The sequence below is a fragment of the Siniperca chuatsi genome, linkage group LG10 (assembly GCF_020085105.1).
Source record: "Siniperca chuatsi isolate FFG_IHB_CAS linkage group LG10, ASM2008510v1, whole genome shotgun sequence".
Lineage (NCBI taxonomy): Eukaryota > Metazoa > Chordata > Actinopteri > Centrarchiformes > Sinipercidae > Siniperca > Siniperca chuatsi.
This window is the reverse complement of record NC_058051.1, coordinates 18,269,147-18,289,770: the sequence shown is the minus strand read 5'-3', so window position 1 is coordinate 18,289,770 and position 20,624 is coordinate 18,269,147. Positions and strand designations below refer to the sequence as shown.

Sequence of the window (20,624 nt, the reverse complement as noted above, 5' to 3'; positions counted from 1 at the left end):
TGCGCACGCACACATAAGCCTGCCACAACTCTGCTCATGTGGAGGCCAAAAAGCAGCCAAACGTTTCCCCACAACCAACCACTAAGAGCAGATACTGTATTAATCAGTCAAATCTGCCAACAACAATAGATCAAACTATAAGGATAAGAACTGATGCTTCATATTAACTCTATTGTTCTATTGAAGGTCTGCTTCCTTAAAAGGCCTTTTAACAACATAGCTTTCAACAACAGCATAAATTTTAAACATAATTTTATTTCAAAAGTACACAAACAGGACCGATATTGTTCAATAAGGCAAAGCTCAAATATTAACAACCACTCACGTCAGAGGACTCAAAATCTCATTGTCACAGTTTATGGGTATCACTTGCAAATCATAAATAAAACTCTTTTTTTCTTCATATATAGACTAGAACTTGTTTTTTTCTCATCATGAAAAAAAAGATCATTAGACAAACATTTCATTACAACCCCAGCCACATATAATCATCTTCATCTTCAGTATTATTTTTTATTCTCAGAATCATTATTGTCCATGAAAAGTCAGAGTGGGCCAGGGGAAGGTGCACCTGTCTTTCTCCACATGGGTGTTACGTGGCTCTAATGCCCAGTTCCAAGCCCAGCTACAGACCCCTTAACTGCTACCTGAAAGGACTGAACATAGTGGTGTGAGTGTCAGTGGGATTTACCAGACCACTTGTGCAGTTTTTAAGCTACTACAGTATGTGCATTGTTAGCATTATTACTATGTTCAAAACTCCCCAAAAATCTCTCTGTGCAGCTCATGTGATATTGCTAAAGCACCTTAATGATCACTACCTAGCAGTTGTAATACCTATCCATCATCAATCCTTTCAAATAAGTGCCTTGTAGGGAGGTACCTCAGGGCTTGGGGCTTTGTAGGTGGTAAGTTGGAATTGGGCACAATTTAACAAGGGGCAGGAGTGTTTTTTTCGGTGGCATCATTGCGATTCTTTTGCATGCCGAGCCAAGCCGATCCAAGTCAAGTTCTGGATGGAGAGGCGTGGCCAGCTCTGGTCACCTAGGGAACAGCGCCAGAAGGACGCAGAGCAGTGTTGCTGCAAGAGACGGAGCAAGAACCACAGCTCCTCCGCACTCCATTGAGTTCTCCTAGAGAGAGACAGGGGGAAAGATATGGACAGATATGGAATATTTTAATAAAACACAAAAGCAGAATTAGTGGGGGATATATTATGAAAGAAAATAATATAATAGTGAGTGATGTGTGTGTGTGTGTGTGTGTGTGTGTGTGTGCAGTATGTGTGTTCGTGGAGTGGATACCTCAGGGTGAAAAGGATGACAGGTATCTGGTCTCCTCCTGTCCTTTTGCATCTTCAATCTCTCGCACTTTAGAGATTCATTATGTGCAGCTGAAGTTAAGGCAATAACAGACAATGTGTACCCTCTGCAGGGTGTTTTCCTGCTGGAGTGTATTTCTTGTTTATAATGGAAAGGAATGCATGTTTTTGAGTGCACCATGGAAAGAGGTTCTTATGGATAAAATGATACTTTTGCACACAGCACGGTGTGCAAAAAGAAAAAGAAAGTAGACTCCGAGCAATGTTTGATGAGTTTTCTTTTGTCGCATAGCAACAGAATAGCAGGCTTTATGCTACAGTAAGCACTCTACAACAAAATAAACAGTGGTGGACATGTATACACAGCGTGACTGTACTGCACAAAATTTCAGAGAAATGCACACTGTATGAGAACCCAGCTCGGGTATGTGGAGACAAGCTAAGTTCCTTCAGTTGGACTCCACTCTGAGCTGTGTCTGCTATTGATCAGTATCCCATCACAGCGTGGGCTGTTGTGTAACACAGTCCTAACACACACACACACACACACACACACACACACACACACACACACACTGTGAAACAGACCTCTAGTAGAGTGCTGTCTCAAAGCCTCGGCTTCAGATCTTGTCCCTCACAATGCTCTCATCTCTTTCAACCAACAAAGGGGTAGAGGAAAAACAGACTCCCCAAATCTTCCCCACAAATTAAAATGCTCTATGCTATTTACATCCCGGTAACATCGATGGACACACACTGGCTATAACTACAGTACTGTGACACTGGAACTCATGAACTCATTAAAATACATAATCAGGTAATACTGTTATTTTTCTCAGTGGGGGGAAACAGCCTAACTGTAAAGACTGCAACAGGCCAGCTGTATAACACATTTAAGTTGCCCTCAAAAACCACTCATTCACTCATCTTCTTCTGAGTCAGTTAACTTCAAAATTCATCATCCATTTGGAATTTGAGCTTTGAGAATTATTATTAGTTGATTTACTCATCTTCACATCCCTGTCAAATGTAGCTCTCCTGCTGTCAAATCATCCTTGTTCCATTTTCTCTCATTCAGGATACCAACAGACTAGAAATCGCACACTGTAGTCCTGTGCTCAATCACCCCCACCTCTCAAGTCTTTGGCCAGTGAAGGATATACATGATTTCGATGGGGTCCATGGTGATTGGCTCAAACATGCTGCAGTCACACTTGTTGTCCACCACCACCATGAAGAGATTACTGCTGGGGATCTGCTGGATCACAAAGGACCTGCCAATCACAGCACAGACAGCCAGAAACAAAAAAGATGAGGAAGGAAGAAGGGGAGAGGGAGCAAGGGAGGATTGAGAGTTCGATTGGCAAGTACACAAGGCGCATGGGTATGATGTAAATTTCCATGTGTGTCAGAGGATTTGTGTTATGAGTGTTCACATTCTCCCCTGGCGGAGGGGAGATGCACTGAGGAGACTCCACTGGATGCTTGTCGAGAAGATGACTTGTCTCACTGCCAGCTGTCAATAAACATACAGAGACATAGACAGACTCACACCAACAGACACACATATACAGTATACACACATACTTCTCTAACTCACTCCATCCCTTTCTCTTCCTCATTCTCTTCCCTTCCTTCTCTTTTGTCTTTGTTATATCCTATCCAAGGCGAGCACCAATGAAGTGTTGCTGAATATAAAACACTCCAAAGGGAGACAAATGGGAACCACACTTTTGTGCTCATAGCTTCCCATAGCTGCGTTTTACTGGTCTGAGAGATCAGGCCTTGCCTCGGCCTCCTGGCCAGTGATTTATGACCGTGGATAAGCTTTATGAAGAAGAAAGGCTGTAAAGATGATCTCTTCTTTCTGTCACCCTTTCTTTCTTTATCTCTTGCGTCTCTCCCTCCCTCTCTTCTGCCGCAGCTGGGTGATTTATCAAGTTCACTGTGAGGTATTTATCAGACACGTATGAGAACATGCAAGACAATTCTAAGACAAAGAAAGAGAGACCTGGTAGATCAAAACAGACCTAGTATCTACAGTAATATCTCCATCCTTACTAATTCAATACCATGACCAATTTAATCTGACCACAAACAGCCTCCAATCCCTGAGTAGCACCAATCCACCGCACTCTAATACAGTTATCCCACCGTGACCAACCAAACCCAACCAAACCAGCCCAGCAAATAGGCCAAGCCAATTCCAATCAGGGTGAATTAGGATCTGCTGATGTTTAATAATCCGTGCTCACCCCTGCACAGTGCCGAGCCGGCCCAGCTCAGCCCGCTGATAGAAAGCAGAGCAAGTGTTCTTGGAGAAAAGACTTAAACACATCCTGACAGCACAGCTGCTGGCCTTGAACATACCCAGTGCTGGGAAAGGGAGCACTATGCCGCATATGAATGCACACACATACACACTTCGATACACACAAGGATGTGTACAATATACACAGATACATGGAGACAGACATTCACACATGCTCTCTCTCACAAACACACGGTAAAGAGTGTGTTTTCTGATTGACATGGTCTCCTGGTGCTGTGGCTTCTAGTGATTTTGGCCAGCAGAGAAACGGACAACAAAGATATCCAATATGTTTCTCTGAGAAAAGATAGAGAACGACAGATAGAGAGACAGTGAGTGACGTAGAGACAGACAGTAAGAAAGATAAGGCAGTAAAAGAGAAAGAAATCAAGAGTTAGATAGATGTAAAGTATAAAGCTGAGACACACAAAGAAGTGGTGACAGAATGTGTCACTTCTCAAAGTTCTGACAAAACATATCACACAATCTGTAAGCTGAAGCTGATTAAAATTAGCACAGTTTATCAACACTTTTGATCATGAAGGAAAACGTTCAATCTTTCCAGTGTTAGCGGTACTGAAGCTCATTTTAGGGGTTAGAGCTAAGATGATAATATTTCACAATGCATTATGCTTTACACATGCTTTGCTTTTGATGCAGAACAGTAGCAAAGTTGTTCTACCTTTCATGGTAAAATCATTCTGTGCTCAGTTTTGGCTCAACGCAATATTTTTGTGTGTCCTGTAGAGAACATTTTTCCAATGATTTAATCATTGCATAACTAACCATAACCATAACTGCATGCACTGTATGGTTTTTAGAAATATCTGTCATCACAGTTGGGAAATTTGACCAGTAATTACTGTGTGTAATTTATCAATTACTAATTCAATGAGTTGAAATTGCTCCAATAAAATCTCAACAAACAGATTGGCGAGTTTTCAGAGCAATGCTCTCATTTTATTTCCATTTTATTATTTTGGGGAAAATGGGCACCATGATTCCAGTATTCTCTTTTGCAGACTTTTCACACATTTTACATGATTCCAATATACAGTATATTTTGGGAAGACTCTATTAGAGACTTTAAGATGACTTTTAGATTTTTACCTTCCAGCGGCTCTTCGTGCAAATGCAGCTAAAAGCGTATAACAAAAGGTCCTGGTAGAGTAACAGGAGCTGTGAAGAATTTTGAAAATAGAAAAATGAAATAAATAAATATAGAATATGTTATCAAAAATGTCAAAAGGGGACTATTTGCTAAGAAAAGTTCAATCTAAAAATTAAGACAATTATTAGAACTTAATTTAACATGTAATTACCAACACTCCACACTTGTATATAATAAACAAATCAAAAACCTTAATTAATATTAAGACAAAAAATGTACATCACTGAGTGTCCATAAAATACTACTAATTATAAATGGTGGTTCCACAACGATTGTTTTACCAGTTCTGTTTTTTTTTTTTTGTCAAATACTTTATTTTCTAAAAAGCACTTCTCTTCCGCAACTGTAGCTGTTTTAAAGAAATAAAACTTGCCTTATAGCACGTTGGAAGTGACAGCGTCATAATATGCACAACTATCTCAGCAATACCATAATTATTATGTGACCTGGGATAAAGAGACAATTGTATTTCAAGAATCTCTAACAGATGAAACCATGTCTACACGTCTGACTGTAACGCTGAAGCTGTAGCTCATTGCAACTTTGAACCTCTCTGTTTTCGGGACATGGTTCGTCTGGAACGGTCGAAAGAAAGAAAAGGAGCATGTGGAGCGGTAGGATATATGGCCGCAAGTATTGTCGCTAATAGTCCCCTTGAAGACCTTCTCCGGTTAGAGACATGACACACTCTTTGTCCTAAATCTCATGTTACAGTCTAGAGAAGCTGGCAATGCATTAATGGAGGTTAAATCATCCTATAGGGCCACTTAAGCTATTATATCATTCACTAGATTCCATTGTTTCTTGTGCTCTGTCACTCTGTCTCACCCATCAGGAAGTAATGGACAAATACAAATATCGACATCACACACATATGCACACACACAGTCATAATAGAGCAAAGAGAGGTTTAACAGGCAAGAGCTTAGGATATATTTCCTAGAGCATAAAGCACACACACGTGTCCCGATGAAAATATGAGAGAAAGGCCTCAGCCTGTAACGTGAAACAGATGTTTATCACCAATATCCTCTATTACTAATATGAGCTATAAAATTCCATATAACCGAAATAAAAACTCCATTTTACTTTGTCAAATTCATTGTGCTTCAAAAAAGATTTATTTGAAGGCGACATGTTGCTCAGAGCACACAGCCCTGCACGCTAATCCCAGTTCTGGTGTCATCATTGGAGATGAGGCCATTCTTCTCTGAAGCACGCTTGTGTCATGTGTGCAGGCGGGTGTGAGTGTGTGAGTGTGTGAGGGGGTGCTGTGTGCAGCATGTGTGTTTGGGGTCTGACTGCATCCCCAACCGCATTTTACTCCTAGCACCCAGGGCAGTGGTTACCCTGCTGACCTTGTGGGGCTGTACCAGCAGGAAAACACACACGCACGCATACACACACACACAAACACAAGGTTCTGAGCTTCCCTGGCAGTTCCACAGCTGGGAGCAATGAAGGGCCCATTGGAGGGATCCAGAGAACACTCCACAATTGCCTGACAGAAAAGCCCAAATTGTTAATGGGGACCACACTCATTTTCCCATTTTTAAAGGAAGCCTTTTTTCCACCTCTCTCCCTCATCTCTAAATGCCTCGTATTTCAAACTGCCGAAGGAGAGAGTGAGTGTCTGTGTGTGTGCCTCTGACTGATTGCCTGGATAAAAGTGTTTTCAACAGACAACAAATGATTTAAATGTGTTTCTCGTTATCAGGGATTACAGAGATAAAAATATTTCGCCAAGATGAGAGTTAACAGGATAATTAATTTTTCATTGTTAGCTTGTTTTATGGAGTGTAGAGGCCAGCTGATATCCGAGGTGTTTTATTCAACAGAAGACAGATATTTAGACTGAGGTTGTTGTTACCGTGTTGTTAATGTGTGTTCACATGAGTCTGTATGTGTGTGTCTCATACTTGATGCAGCCATCACAGTCAAGGTTGCCTGTGTTCTCTTTGATGGTTCTCTCGGAGATGAAGGCCGGGTACTCTGTGTCACATGGTACCTGCATGGTCCGACCCATCCTCTGAGCTGCGGTCGAGGAAGGAAGAGAGAGCGAAAGAAACAAGCAAAGAAAAACAGAAATTGAGTGAGAAAGTCATGGAACATCCATTTTCCAAGTCAAATATATATTTTAAATAGTTATGCAAATAGATTGTAAGCAAACACACCACATCCCTGCAAATATACAAGTTTGAAAGAAAGCAGCATTTCTGAACCAGAGCTGCCTCTTGTCCTGCTGGAGGTATTTTCAGTGTAAATCTAGGCCAGCCATTTACTCAACATTGCTTGAACTCTCCTGCCACCTAGAGGTTTGAAACAATGCTACAGGAAAAGAAGGGGGAGGCAAAATCATTTATTTGTGTCAATATTTTTAAAACAGGCTTATTAAAGCAGGTGCTAATATAATCCAAATTTGCATATTAAAATTAAAACATTTTAAAGATGTAGTTTTATTTTTCATGTTCAGTTTTATTAGGGGGGTCTTCGCACATTTTCTACAACACACGCACACACAGACTTCTAATGATGGTGGATTATGTGTGCGATTTGAATGGAGAGGGTTAATTACTGGGTGCCAGCAGTGCAGCATTATTGTGTGAGAAACTGTGTGTGTGTGTGCGCAGTTGTATATAAACTATATGCATGTGAGAAATGCAGCCTACATGTATAAACGTCTGAGATTAGTTCAGCTTGAGAGGCTGTGTAGATTGGGTTACGGGCTGCTAAATTGGGGTGTTTCAGCTGTGTGTCACAGGCCTGTGTCTCTATTGTAAAAAGATATAGAAAGTGCTGCTAAGACCTGAGGCTAGCCAGCTGTGAAATTGTCTCGACTGCTTGGCGAGCAGCGATGCCCAGCTTCACTTGATTCGGGATAAGAGTGTGCAAGGAAAGCATTTTATAGACTTTCATTATGTGTTTCTTTCTCTCTCTCTCTCCCCCCTCTCTCGCATTCACTTACGAAATATTTTCATATTAGTTTTGGCTACAATTAATACTACAATATGATGCTGCTTAGTGAGGCTTTAATTTCAGACAGGCAAACTGTATTCAACACGCCATAAAGCATAAGGCATCACAGCTTGACGGTAATCATGTGAGAATGTGCGTGCGTTTGTGGAAGAAAGTGAGACAGAAAAAGGAAGGAAAGACATAAAACCAGAGAAGAAGAGAAAGAGAGATAGACTGAGTGAGAAAATAGAGAGAGAGAAGCCCTTTTTCTCCTGTTACAAAGCGGATATTGCTTCCCACCACTACCAATATGACACACGTCCTTCCAGATCATAAAACTATCAAGTATAACCCCCTCTGGACACACAAACAAATACAAATGTGTGTGCAGACAGACACACACACACAAACACACACACACACACACACACACACACACACACACACACACACACACACACACACACACACACCCTCTCTCACACTGAGGTCACTTGAGGTAATCTCGTGTTCTGCCATTTTTACTTTTAGGTTTTGGATTGTGCCTCTTTATTCTGTTTTTCCAGTGGTCACACTGACTCAGACCGAGAGGAAATGGAGGGGAGATGGCGAAGATGAAGACAGGAGGTCAGTGCTGAGGACACTGGTTGTTTATTCTGTACGCAATGAACTTTGTTCCATGTGAAGTCAAGCATTAGTATGAGAAACTGAGAAACAGTGTATGGGTCAGTGTATGTTTTCATTTTTGGATTATCCTTTTAGAAATAAAAATATATTTTTTTAAAACTGAAATTTGATCGTAATTTTAAGACGTTAATGTTTTCATGGGCAGACGTAAAATGACTTTATTTCCTTTCTCTCCTTTGTGAGACAGGAAAGTCTACTGCAAAAACTATTATAAAAAAAGGATTTTTTTAGAAACTGGAAAATTATGTCTTCGTTTATGAAATGGATATGTTGAGGTATAAGCCTAGACATGAAATTTAACTATTAAGTTAAAGAAATTAGGTTAACATTAGAAATAGTTGGTGTTTGGGAACTATGAGATCCATAAGAACCTATTTGTCCACAATGCTATAAATGATAGAATGACTTGAAAGACAAAATCTTCCAGTCTCAAAGAAAATAGTTTTCTGTTCTTTCTTTTGTTTTACAAAGGAGAATTTTTGCTGTTTCTCGCAATGGAAACAATTGTTTGGATTTTTGAATGAAAAACCTTTTTTTGTACTTTTCATTTCTGTTTCTGAACGTAAAATTCAAGACCATAAATAAATAAAAATACAGATACATTTGACATGTAATTAAAGCCTGTAATGGGTGCTGCTAATGAGAATCACATTACAGCAAAAATCTGTTTTTCAGTTGTGAAAAACGATATTTATAAAAAAATAAATGTAAAAAATGCATACCGGTGTAAATCATAACTATTAGCAATCAAACTTACTCTTAAATGTATAAAGTTGTGAACACATTATACAAATGTACAGTGAGAACTAGAATCCTGATTCTTTTTCTAGATGTATCATAATTATTGACCAGAGTTTATTATTTGAGGATCAGAATTATTTAGCACTTGATGCATCTAATATGACCATTGTGGCTATTTATACTTCATCAAACATTCTAAATAAAATATGATGAGCCATTTGAGCTGCTCTTACAGTACATATTATACAGTGCCGTGTGCATGCACCAAGCCTTATTTATTAGGAATGTATATAAACAATGTTGTTTGTATATAAATTAATATTACAATTACAGCATAAGCTGTACAGTTTTATATGAATGTGTGCAAGTGTGAGTTTGCTTTAGACACACAGAGAGAGAGAACAAACAGATCACCAAAGAGTGTGTTCTTACCTTTAGCTGTGAGGTCAGAGTACCACCAGCTGTACAAGTTAAACTCGACCAGGAATCTAAATATGGAGAAGACATCGACCATAACAATACACTCCAACACGTGCTTATATAATACATACTGTAACACTCTCTAATGCATTCCAACCATTTTTTACCTACACGATAAACGTTTCTCAAGAACTACAGTAGGCAAAATACTTTATTTTAAAGCAACCGTGCCACAGATATGAATATTTGCTCACTGACAGTTATCCTAGTTGCATTTCCATCATGTTTATATGCTTCTTAGATGTTTCAAAGTCTTTCAATCAAATCAATCATGAAAAAGCTTTTCAAAAAGTGAGCGTTAAATAGCTACAGAGAAATCTTATTTGTATGCCTACAAGACCATGCAGGTTGGTGCTGAATCCAACTCTTTTCATGTGATTAAAGTGGTAAATTATCTCATATCTTTTTTAACTTCAGTCTTGTATGACTTGTCCAAAGCAATAAAAATGCTTGTTAAGCAGGTTGTGTTTTGTTAATCTCGTAATTAATTATTTTGTGTATACAGATGATTTGGTTATATTTTCTCCCTTCAGGTCTGACAGTCATGAAAAATAATTGTAAAGAGGATAGTACACTGGCATTTCCTAATTACAGATCACTTAATAGATGATCATACCGTACTTGTATGTACATGTGCTCAACTGATGTCAAGGTGCCACTGTTTAGGGATTACTATACTGATCACCTGTTGTGTAGTGTGTGCATTTTTTTGTGATTTGTATTACATGTGGTTAATGTGGTGGCAAAGTTTTGAACCTTTATAACTTTTGGATACATTAGATAAGTATTAGATAAGATAATTTATATTTTAACTCGACAAAGCACAAGTGAAACATCAATGGAAAAATGAAATGCATAAATCAAAACATCACTAGTATTTCAAAGACAAAAAATGACAGGCTGTAAAATTAGCACTGACAACTCAATCCTCCCATGATGCACTGTGGCGACAACAGACCACCCAGGAAGACTCCGCAACCACAACATGGCATCACAGGAGTACCAGCGCTACAGGAAACATCAGGTAGCCATTACTGCTCATGATCACTGATGATCACATCGACGTACATGTGGAGGCACTTGTAAACAAACATACAGTTGGTATACAGTCACAAACACGCAGTTAACCTCATCCGACAAGAGAGGCCACCATACGAGTCCTCAAAAGCTCATGTATGCAGCGAGCGTATGCTATTACAGACACACATAAGACACTCTCACATAAACAGAAGTCTTACATTACAAGCTCAGTCAGCATCCACTTCATGGCTGAGAAGAAAGCAAAGTAAGGCTAAAGAAAGAAGAGAGAGAAAATATTGATCAGAAACTAAAAACGCATAATACGTAGACCCAGCTTTGCATCAACGAGGGTGAACAGTGTGAAAAAATGCAGTACTCACATCCAACAGTGTGTGTCCGCTGTCACTACTCTCTGAAAAAACCCAACATAGTGCCTGATAGTCATACAGAGTGACCCTGAGTAAATAAAGGTAGAAAAGAGAGGACAGAGAGTGAGACACAGACATCAGAAATAGAGATAAAGTGAGTTAAATGTTTTTATAGATTTAGATAAGTAATGCATTTGACAGGAAGATATCGCCCAGATAAGGTGATATAAGTCTTGATTCACACATTCTCTCTACTATTACATGCCTGTGGGGCCTTTTGGACTGCTGTGTGGGAGCAGGAAGGAAAGATCCCACCTCTGCTATAATGGCCGCTTTACCTACGGATAATATATTGGATGGATGTGGCAAGAATGGGAAAAGGAAAGCAACTGAAAACCGAGAGGTTCCCGAGAGGTTCCTCAAAGTGATGTAGGAAGGTGGGTGTGTGTGTGTAGATGATTTGAGGATATTGGGGGGGATATCAGAGGATTTAAGGGCTTAGTAGACCCTGAGGGTGTGAGGTCTGGGTCTGTCTGGGAGAGGTTATTGAAGGGGTTCCTAACACATACATACACACACACACACATACATACTGGACACTCTTCCTCACAGCCTGTGGAGAAGTTCCTATATACTTGACAATACTTTGTGTGTGAACGTGTGTGCGAGCATGTGTGTGATGTCTGAGTGGGCCTAAACTATCCGCAGCCCTGGGCGATGTTCAAACCTCAGTCACAGTACTGGTGACACACAGCTCCAACACACCGCCAGGAACCAATTAGCACTAAGCCAGGCCACATAATGGTGTTAACAGCAAACTTCGACCAATGTAATATCTGTGTATGAGTGTGTGTTTGCATGGGTGTGTGATTACTGTATATGCGTGTGGGTGTGTGAGCGTGCCCTTCATTTGCTTTGCATGGGAGCACAACATCACTTTCAACCTTTTTATTGATTTCCCTTTCTATTGCTTGTTTGGAAAGATGGATAATCCAAAAGTACCTCAAAATAATTTCTCCACATTTGTCTTCATGTACAGCCTTGATGCTGACAGATAAATCCAAGCTGGCAGCTTGTGTCAACTTTAAGTGATGCACTTTAAAATGTCTTTAATGTTTTTTAATCAAGACAAAAACTGTGCTGCAACTTAGCACATTAATTCTCTACAGATGGCACTGGGTTAAGACAGATCGTACTGGATTCATTAGTGTTCTATAAGCTCTATTACTCATCATGCTAATACTTCACGACACAAGTCGTATTATTCATTCATCATACGTCGTCCTTAATTTTAAACAATCCCTCATCATCCGACATTAAAGATTCAGTGAAAGCACTTGTAGACTTTGTTTTTATGAGTGGGACTGTAAAACATTTGCTGTCAGATTTTGAGGTTCATCCCTATGATAAACAGGCGTGGTTGTCTACTTGTGCGATGATTTGTCACCCATGATTTTTATGCACTGAGACAGCATGGCTAAAATCTCCTCACCCACGCCTCGAAGGCAGAACTGAAGGCTGGGTACATTCCTGATGCAGTGTTGGAAATGTGGTTGTAAGCTTCTGTGCAATCTAAATTTACGTTTAACTGTGCAACTAAGTTCTCTAAAGATTCCGCAAATGTTAGACCATACCAGTTTGACTCCACGGTCAAACTACAATACGTGTCTGTCTGTGTCTGCTTCTCTGCATTTCTGTTCTCTAATACTGGGAAAGTTATCCTCCTGGGTTAAATTTCCAAATTAATTGCAGAAAGTCGCCACCCACTGCTCCTGGCGTTTTCCAGGAGACACAGCTCTACAACAAGCAGTATATGTGTGAATGTGTCTACATGTGTGTGTCTATGTGTGTGTGTGACTTCAAGTTTCTCCTAATTCCTTCGTTTCAGGAAAAGATTTGCTGTAATCCCCTAACGGAGAACTCTGCTGAGTGAGGGGTCGGAGTTCAGCGCTGAATAGCTCAACACGATTGGCCAAGTTAAGAGCTGTCAGCAAGAGGGGAGACATGCTCTCATTCTGTGGCCTGCCTGATATTATGCACATACATTTACACACATGCATACACACACTGGTGCTGGCACGTAAAGGTACACACTCATACACCCACACACACACACATAATGCAGTTTGGAATACTTACCTCTTGAAAGAGCCCATCTGCAGAAGCTTACTCATTACAGCTCCCTCTGCTTCTCCAAAAAATTTCCCTGTCTGAAAAAGAAGAGAAAGAGGTTTGATTTTATTTAATAAAACAAGTCTTATCAAAATGTAAATGTAAAACTAACATCCCCATAAAATTATGTGTTTATAATGGTAGAAGCTCTTACAAGTACAAAGGTTGACACTTGCAAAGTCCAGATCAGATTGAATGAGAGAAACCATCAATTACCAAACTCTAAAGCATGCAGACACCATCCCTCTTAGCATTGCTAAATGGTCTGTGGGGTCCTTCCTGGCCATGGCCAGAGAGAAAAATCAATGATACAAACACACTTACTGCCTTTTAAGGGACAGAACTAAGAAAGCTTCCCAAAGCCTGTCATTACAGTTTGTTAGTTCCAAACATACATAACCTGGTGACATTGCACATGGGAAGCAGTTTCTGCAAAAAGAACAACCATCTCATCTTTGGATTTAGCTGAATAAGGTCTCTGTGTGCTGTTCTCCACTGCAGGCTCTGTGACCTCTTTGGAACCCCCATCTACAGCACACCTCACCACGGTCTTACAGCTCTCATACATGTCCTGCACCACTCTAACATACTTCTCTGCCACTCCAGACTTCCTCATACAATACCACAGCTCCTCTCTCGGCACCCTGTCATACGCTTTCTCTAAATCTACGAAGACACAGTGCAACTCCCTATGACCTTCTCTGTACTTCTCCATCAGCATCCTCAAAGCAAATACTGCATCTGTTGTACTCTAGGCATGAAACCATATTGCTGCTCACAAATGCTCACCTCTGCCATTAGCCTAGCTTCCACTACTCTTTCCCACAACTTCATTGTATGGCTCATCAGCTTTATTCCTCTGTAGTTGCCACAGCTCTGCACATCTCCCTTGTTCTTAAAAATTGGCACTAGTACACTTCTCCTCCATTCCTCGGGCATCCTCTCATTCTCCAAGATCTTGTTAAACAAACTAGTCAGAAACTCTACTGCCACCTCTGCTAGACACTTCCATACCTCCACAGGTATGTCATCAAGACCAACTGCCTTTCCACTCTTCATCCTCTTCAACGTCCTCCTCACTTCACTCTTGCTAATCTTTGCTATTTCCTGCTCCACACCAGTCACTTCTTCTACTCTTCGTTCCCTTTCATTTTCCTCATTCATCAACTCTTCAAAGTACTCCTTCCATTTTCCCATCACACTCCTGGCACCTGTCAATACATTTCCATCCTTATATTTAATCACCCTAACCTGCTGCACATCCTTCCCATCTCTATCTCTTTGTCTGGCCAACCTGTACAAATCCACCTCTCCCTCTTTAGTGTTCAACCTAGCATACAAGTCCTCATATGCTCTTTGTTTGGCCTTTGCCACCTCTACCTTCACCTTACGCTGCATCTCCCTGTACTCCTGTCTACTCTCTTCAGTCCTCTCAGTGTCCCATTTCTTCTTAGCTAACCTCTTTCTCTGTATACACTCCTGCACTTCCTCGTTCCACCACCAAGTCTCCTTGTCCGCTTTCCTCTTTCCAGATGACACACCGAGTACCCTCCTACCTGTCTCCCTGGTCACATTAGCTGTAGTGGTCCAGTCATCTGGGAGCACTTCCTGACCACCCAGTCTGTCTCAGCTTCTCCCTGAAAACTACACGACATTCTTCCTTTTTCAACTTCCACCACTTCGTCCTCTGCTTTGCCTTTGTCCTCTTCATCTTCCTCACCACCAGAGTCATTTTACACACTACCATCCTGTGTTGTCTGGCTACACTCTCCCCTACCACTACTTTACAGTCACTGGTCTCTTTCAGATTACAACGTCTACACAAGATGTAGTCCACCTAAGTGCTTCTACCTCCGCTCTTATATGTCACCCTATGTTCCTGCCTCTTCTGGAAGAAAGTCTTCACTACAGCCATTTCCATCCTCTTTGCAAAGTCTACCACCATCTGTCCTTCTGCGTTCCTGTCCTGAAGACCAAACCAGCCCATCACATTATCATCACCTTTGTTCCCTTCACCTACATGCCCATTGAAATCTGCACCAATCACCACTCTCTCACCTCTGGGGATGCTCTGCATCACTTCATCTAACTCACTCCAGAATTTCTCCTTCTCTTTTAACTCACATCCTACCTGTGGGGCATAACCACTCACAACATTGAACATCACCCCTTCAATTTCCAGCTTCAGACTCATCAACCTGTCTGATACTCTTTTCACCTCTAGAACATTCCTCACAAACTCCTCTTTCAGGTTAACTCCTACTCAGTTTCTCTTCCTATCAGACCCAACACTTTCGCTTCATAACAACAATGAGATGAAATAAATTGACAAGTGGAAACCTAAATGCTCCATCACCTCCAAATTAAGATCAAATAAAGAATATGAGCCTGCAAGTGAGAGACACGTGAAAAGAACATGCAGAGGAAGGGAAGGGCAGTGACAGCCAGCGGACTGGCTTCTAGATGAGCCAAAGCCAGAGTGACAGCATGTCTGGTGACAGCTAAGCAGAGGGTATATGCTAGGACAGCACCGTGTCTCCTTAAGAGCAGTCTAAACAACAATATGCATGAGACACAGGAAAAATATTATATAATAGCAAAGTCTAAATTTTTTAGCTCAGTCTTGGACTCATACATATCTATTTTGATATAATCTTAAACCTGACTTATATTGTGTACTCACACTTGACACAACACAATCATGTCTATAAATGTAGCCTAATGTTGCTGGTATCAGAACTAGCTAATGGGCTAACCGCTCCTCTTGAATTAAAACATCTTTTCTTCTTGCACGAAAAACAAAAATGAATATGTTCTAATTATGAATACTTTTAAACAGATTATTATACAGTCTTTTTCTTTGAGCTTTCCTTATCTGGCTCTAGGTGTACATGTGTGTCTCTTTGTGTGTTAATGTCTTACCAGAGTATAGTCCTCTGCTACCAGAATGAAGCCGTTGTTGTCAATGAGGTAGCAGTTAATGTTCTGTTAAATAGAAAAAAAAGTGTAAGAAGTAAAAGTGACAGAATCATGGATGGTTGATCGAGAAAAGGAAGGCAGACCAACCTCATCGTCACAGCTTATGGAGCATTTCCCATCTAATGCTGCACACTGTAAGATAAAAAAAAGATATCTGCATACTGTATCTGGGTGTCACACCAAATATTTAGGCCATTTGTTTGCAAATGTAGATTCCTTTTGTCAGCTAAAAACCTTTACTGTCTTCCAAAATAATTTTCAAATAAGATGGAATGAAACAGACTGATGACCTTCACGTGTTGAAAGTTCTACCAAAAAAGTCAAACAACTTTCATGGGTCCTTGAGTCATTAAATATTTATAACATGCAGGGACATGTCAAGTTATTATTCAAGTACAAACATATTATAAAACAAAGGACACTTTAAAAAAGTATTTTTAAACTACTTTTATTAGGCAGTGTAGTTGGCCGAGTTACTATAGGTTATTTTAGGTTTCCATGTGTGTTTGTATTATACATGTGAATGTGTAAACATACAGGGTGTGTGTTTATGTATGTGTACCTGTCTGCTGGCTGTCCAGAATTTCTTCTGAAAGAACTCCAGTTTCATCTGGATGCCCACAGCTGAAAGAGAGACAACTAAGTCACTGAGACGTAGCAACGGGACGTGTGTGTTCTGTGATTTTATCACAACAGAAGTCATCCTACAGGCAAGAGAGAGATTATTAACATACACACAGAGTCAAAGTGGATCTTTCATTAACCCCATCTGAGGGAAAAGACACATATACTTCCATCAAAGCAAACCCCTGCTGGACAAAATGGGCCAAAAGGGCAATTACACCCTGCATCATACATGTCTCAGCTTATTTTTCTGGAAGGCTAAGTGTGTGGGTGTGTGTGTGTGTGTGTAATACTGTAGGCTACTATCTGCACATGTGTGCCACACTCAAAATGCAGTTTCCCACAATTCTAAACCAGACCTCTCTCTCTGTGCCCACATGAAATCCATCCCATTCCTCAGTCTGCCTCCCTGTTGTTATCCGACAGGCAGTACCAGAGTTGGTATATAGAGCTGCGCTTACTTCTGTAAGCCTCATCCCAGCAGGTCCCTAAATGCACAGATCTGACCAGAATTCCTGGCCTGGAAAAAAACAGTCGCTGATATTAAATGTGTCAGCTTTTTCAGAGTTGGCTGAGGAAAGATTGACACATCCACCACAGGCTTTAACTTCCCTCCTCTCCTCCTCTACCCCCTGCTACTAAGACTCAAAGGACCCTAGCTTTCTCTCAGTGGGGGTTTACCATGCTTTTGGGGTCTGTAAGACTTTCCAGGAGCAAAATCTAGAGCTTCTTCCAAATGCAGAGCAGCCACAGGTAGTAAACTAAATGGAAGAGAATGTGGCATTTGGATGGATTTAACAGTTGGGGCATTAAACTACAGTAAGACAGATATACTGATTGGACAATGTAGACATTTGTCGACATATGTACTGTATCTAGCGGATATAGGCCTATTATTAGATACATGGGAAATTCTAAAATTGCAATGCAATACAAACTATTAAATGCTGTCTTTATGTCTGTCATAATGAAGGTATTTCGCATTAAAGGAAGAAAAATACAAAAAGACTGAATGCATGGTGTATAATAAACATATTTTCAAGGGGCAGAATCACCACTGAAAGCTTAAACACCACACACTTGATTAAAAAAACAAAACAAAAAATGTGCAGAAGCATAATGCAGAAGAATGTGAAATAGATGCATGCATGCAACAAGCTCCTAAAACAAAAGTGTAAATAAATATGATGACAATGAAAGTCATGGAATTTATTGTTGTCCATGAACAACCCCCATTTTTTTGTAGCTGAAAACAAGTTTACTTGGCGACACATTACCAAGCACAGATTTCATTTTCAAACTGGATGTCCCACATCTCTGATGTGTAAATTCCTTTTACAAAATTTTGTAATTTTGTAAATTATGGATTTATTCATTTATGGGATTTGGGTAGAGGCATTTGACAATTTATGCATTATATTTTTAGATATCTTAAGTGCATATGAATAATTTATTTATTAATTGGTAACTATGAAAGAGGAACGATTTAATCTGACTGGTATCGATATCTCATTGTTGTGTTATTGGTATCAGAGAAGTCGTATAGACCCATCTTTAATACTGGAGTCAGTGTTGTCTAACTGTAATATGATTAATTAAACAATAATTATTCTTATATTGCACAAATGCTGATTTGATCTTGTTATAAAATTTGGATTCTATAAACACATAGACACAAATAACTAATAGTGTTATTATAATATACTGTATACCAGAATAAGTATTAGAATTATTATACTGTAGGTCATTAGCAGTGGTATACTGTATATAGTACAATAGTTGTAGTAGTGATAGCAATAGGTTTACAGCCTAATGCCATGTTTCAGTAAAGGCACATTTGTAAGACTGTGTTATTCGTATGATATTGCACAGAGAGAAACACAGTAATGAGACTGAGATATAGTAAAGTGAGTGTAGATGGGATCCAAATACAAATAATAAATCCTCACTTTATCAAAAATAAAATACAGAAAGCTTCAAATCAACACGTGAAGAGAACATTATCATTGTGAAATATTCCACTGCCTTTTAGTGTGATTGTGAAGTGCAGCGGGGTGCTGCTGTGGCCTGTTTTAGCCCTTGCCCAGAGGAACAGGTGCAGATTATCCCATCATAAGCTTTGCCAGATCCTTTCAGCAGCCCACCATTTCTACACCCACATGGAAAACCCAGGAGGAGAGGCTAATTTAAGATGCTGGGCAACAGCAATGGAAACACACATGTTATAAAACCAGGGAGAACCTAGATCATTAAGCCATTAAAAGATACACGATCATCCACTCTAAAAAAGCTGTAAAAACAAAGGAACTGGTGACTGAAAAGGCAAAAAGATAAGGAGGTCAAATTAAGTTGTCATACAAAAATACTGTGAATTCTGAAACATGAAACCTTCAAATACTTCGAAGATGTAAGATTTGAAAAACAGCTCATCTGAAACATGAAACAGTCCATTTATATGAAATTGTAAAATTAATAAAACAATATTTCAAATATAGATACATTGGATGGAGCAAGGTAAATAATTCATAGAAACATAAATCCAATATGAGCAGTACATGGGTTTGCTCTGTAAAATTTTATTAGAGGTTAAAAGTGCACTAATGTTGGCTGCTACCTAGAAGTCGGCTCAGAACAAAAAGACAAAAGCCCAAATCTGCCTCACTAATGCTCGGGAATTTTCTGTACTATGGGGGAACATTTAATTTCCCTAGGTATGATTTAAGAACTTGGGGATATTTATGCCTTGAGCTGGGTTTATGAGTCCAAAGATGACGAGACATTAAATCCACTTGAAATCCACCACATCACCAATCTCCTATCAGTGCAATCCCATGCAGAGAGAGACGACAACCAGTTTAAATCCTACCAGTATTTGGGATTCTAATAAGGATTGTATAAACGTATACATCCATCAGTGCAAGGGTGCATCCACACGTGTGTACCTATGTGCTCATACATACTGTAGCAATGGCAAGCATACTCTAAGTGTGTACATGTGTTTGTCTGTGAGTATGTATGCATCAATTCACACCCTGGAGATGGCAAAAACACCTGTAGGACAAGCTTAAACTCATATATAAGTGTGTGTCACACACACACACACACACACACAGAGCTGTCTGAGAGATGTAGTGTTTTGCAAATTTGGTGGTGAATTCCACAACAGCTACATAGCGCAGGGGCGGATCATGTTAAGATGCTGAACAACATTCGGAGGATGAGCAGAGCAGGAGGCTGTTGTTACAAATGCCAGCAGTCTACAAGGCTAAGGCTCCACTGACCTCTTCTTCCTGTGCGTTCTTGTAGAGACAAAATTGAGACTTGACTAATTGTTGCAAAATCCAGATAAAAAATTATCAGGTAGTTCCTTGCTTTACATTTTTTTAAAATCTATCTAGTCTTGGCCAAATCTCAAATAGGTCTCTGAATGAGCGATAAGATTTAATAGAAAAGATCATATGCAAATCATGCAAACCATCTTCATAGTTTGCCCTTTGACCTTAATGCCACATGCATTAAATGCATCACAGGAGATGCATATGGTGATAATATATGACAATCTGGTCAGAGGAGGAATGAGGAAGGAGGCATGTTTTTTCCTCTCTCTTTTATTATAGCTTGATGCTTAACATTTTTAGACGTTGCATCACAAACACAACAGACTGTCTGTACACATCAACCATACAGGCTTTTAGCAAATACAAAAGGTGTCATCACACATTTGAGGATGTATTTGCCTATGTATGTGTACATGATCGCTCAAGTGTGCATGTGAGTGTTGATGCAAGTGTGTGT

The 20,624-nt window shown here is 39.9% G+C and overlaps 1 protein-coding gene across 10 annotated transcripts in view; it reads right to left on the bottom strand.

The window, feature by feature from the left end:
* Window positions 1-235: 235 nt before the first annotated feature.
* Window positions 236-20,624, bottom strand: part of cacna2d3a (calcium channel, voltage-dependent, alpha 2/delta subunit 3a) — a 125,753-nt gene continuing 105,364 nt past the window's right edge. For 7 of the 10 annotated variants that reach the window (XM_044209816.1, XM_044209817.1, XM_044209815.1 and 4 more), the window contains 12 exons: window positions 16,768-16,829; window positions 16,293-16,337; window positions 16,149-16,211; window positions 13,194-13,264; window positions 11,067-11,142; window positions 10,905-10,957; window positions 9,619-9,674; window positions 6,723-6,837; window positions 4,743-4,811; window positions 2,483-2,595; window positions 1,305-1,387; window positions 236-1,133 (listed from right to left, as the gene is read on the bottom strand). In XM_044209816.1, the coding sequence (XP_044065751.1) occupies window positions 1,041-1,133; window positions 1,305-1,387; window positions 2,483-2,595; window positions 4,743-4,811; window positions 6,723-6,837; window positions 9,619-9,674; window positions 10,905-10,957; window positions 11,067-11,142; window positions 13,194-13,264; window positions 16,149-16,211; window positions 16,293-16,337; window positions 16,768-16,829 (899 nt within the window). In that variant the 3' untranslated portion in view covers window positions 236-1,040. The remainder of the gene's footprint in view (window positions 1,134-1,304; window positions 1,388-2,482; window positions 2,596-4,742; window positions 4,812-6,722; window positions 6,838-9,618; window positions 9,675-10,904; window positions 10,958-11,066; window positions 11,143-13,193; window positions 13,265-16,148; window positions 16,212-16,292; window positions 16,338-16,767; window positions 16,830-20,624) is intronic. The other 3 variants (XM_044209820.1, XM_044209822.1, XM_044209824.1) reach the window with 1 other exon arrangement.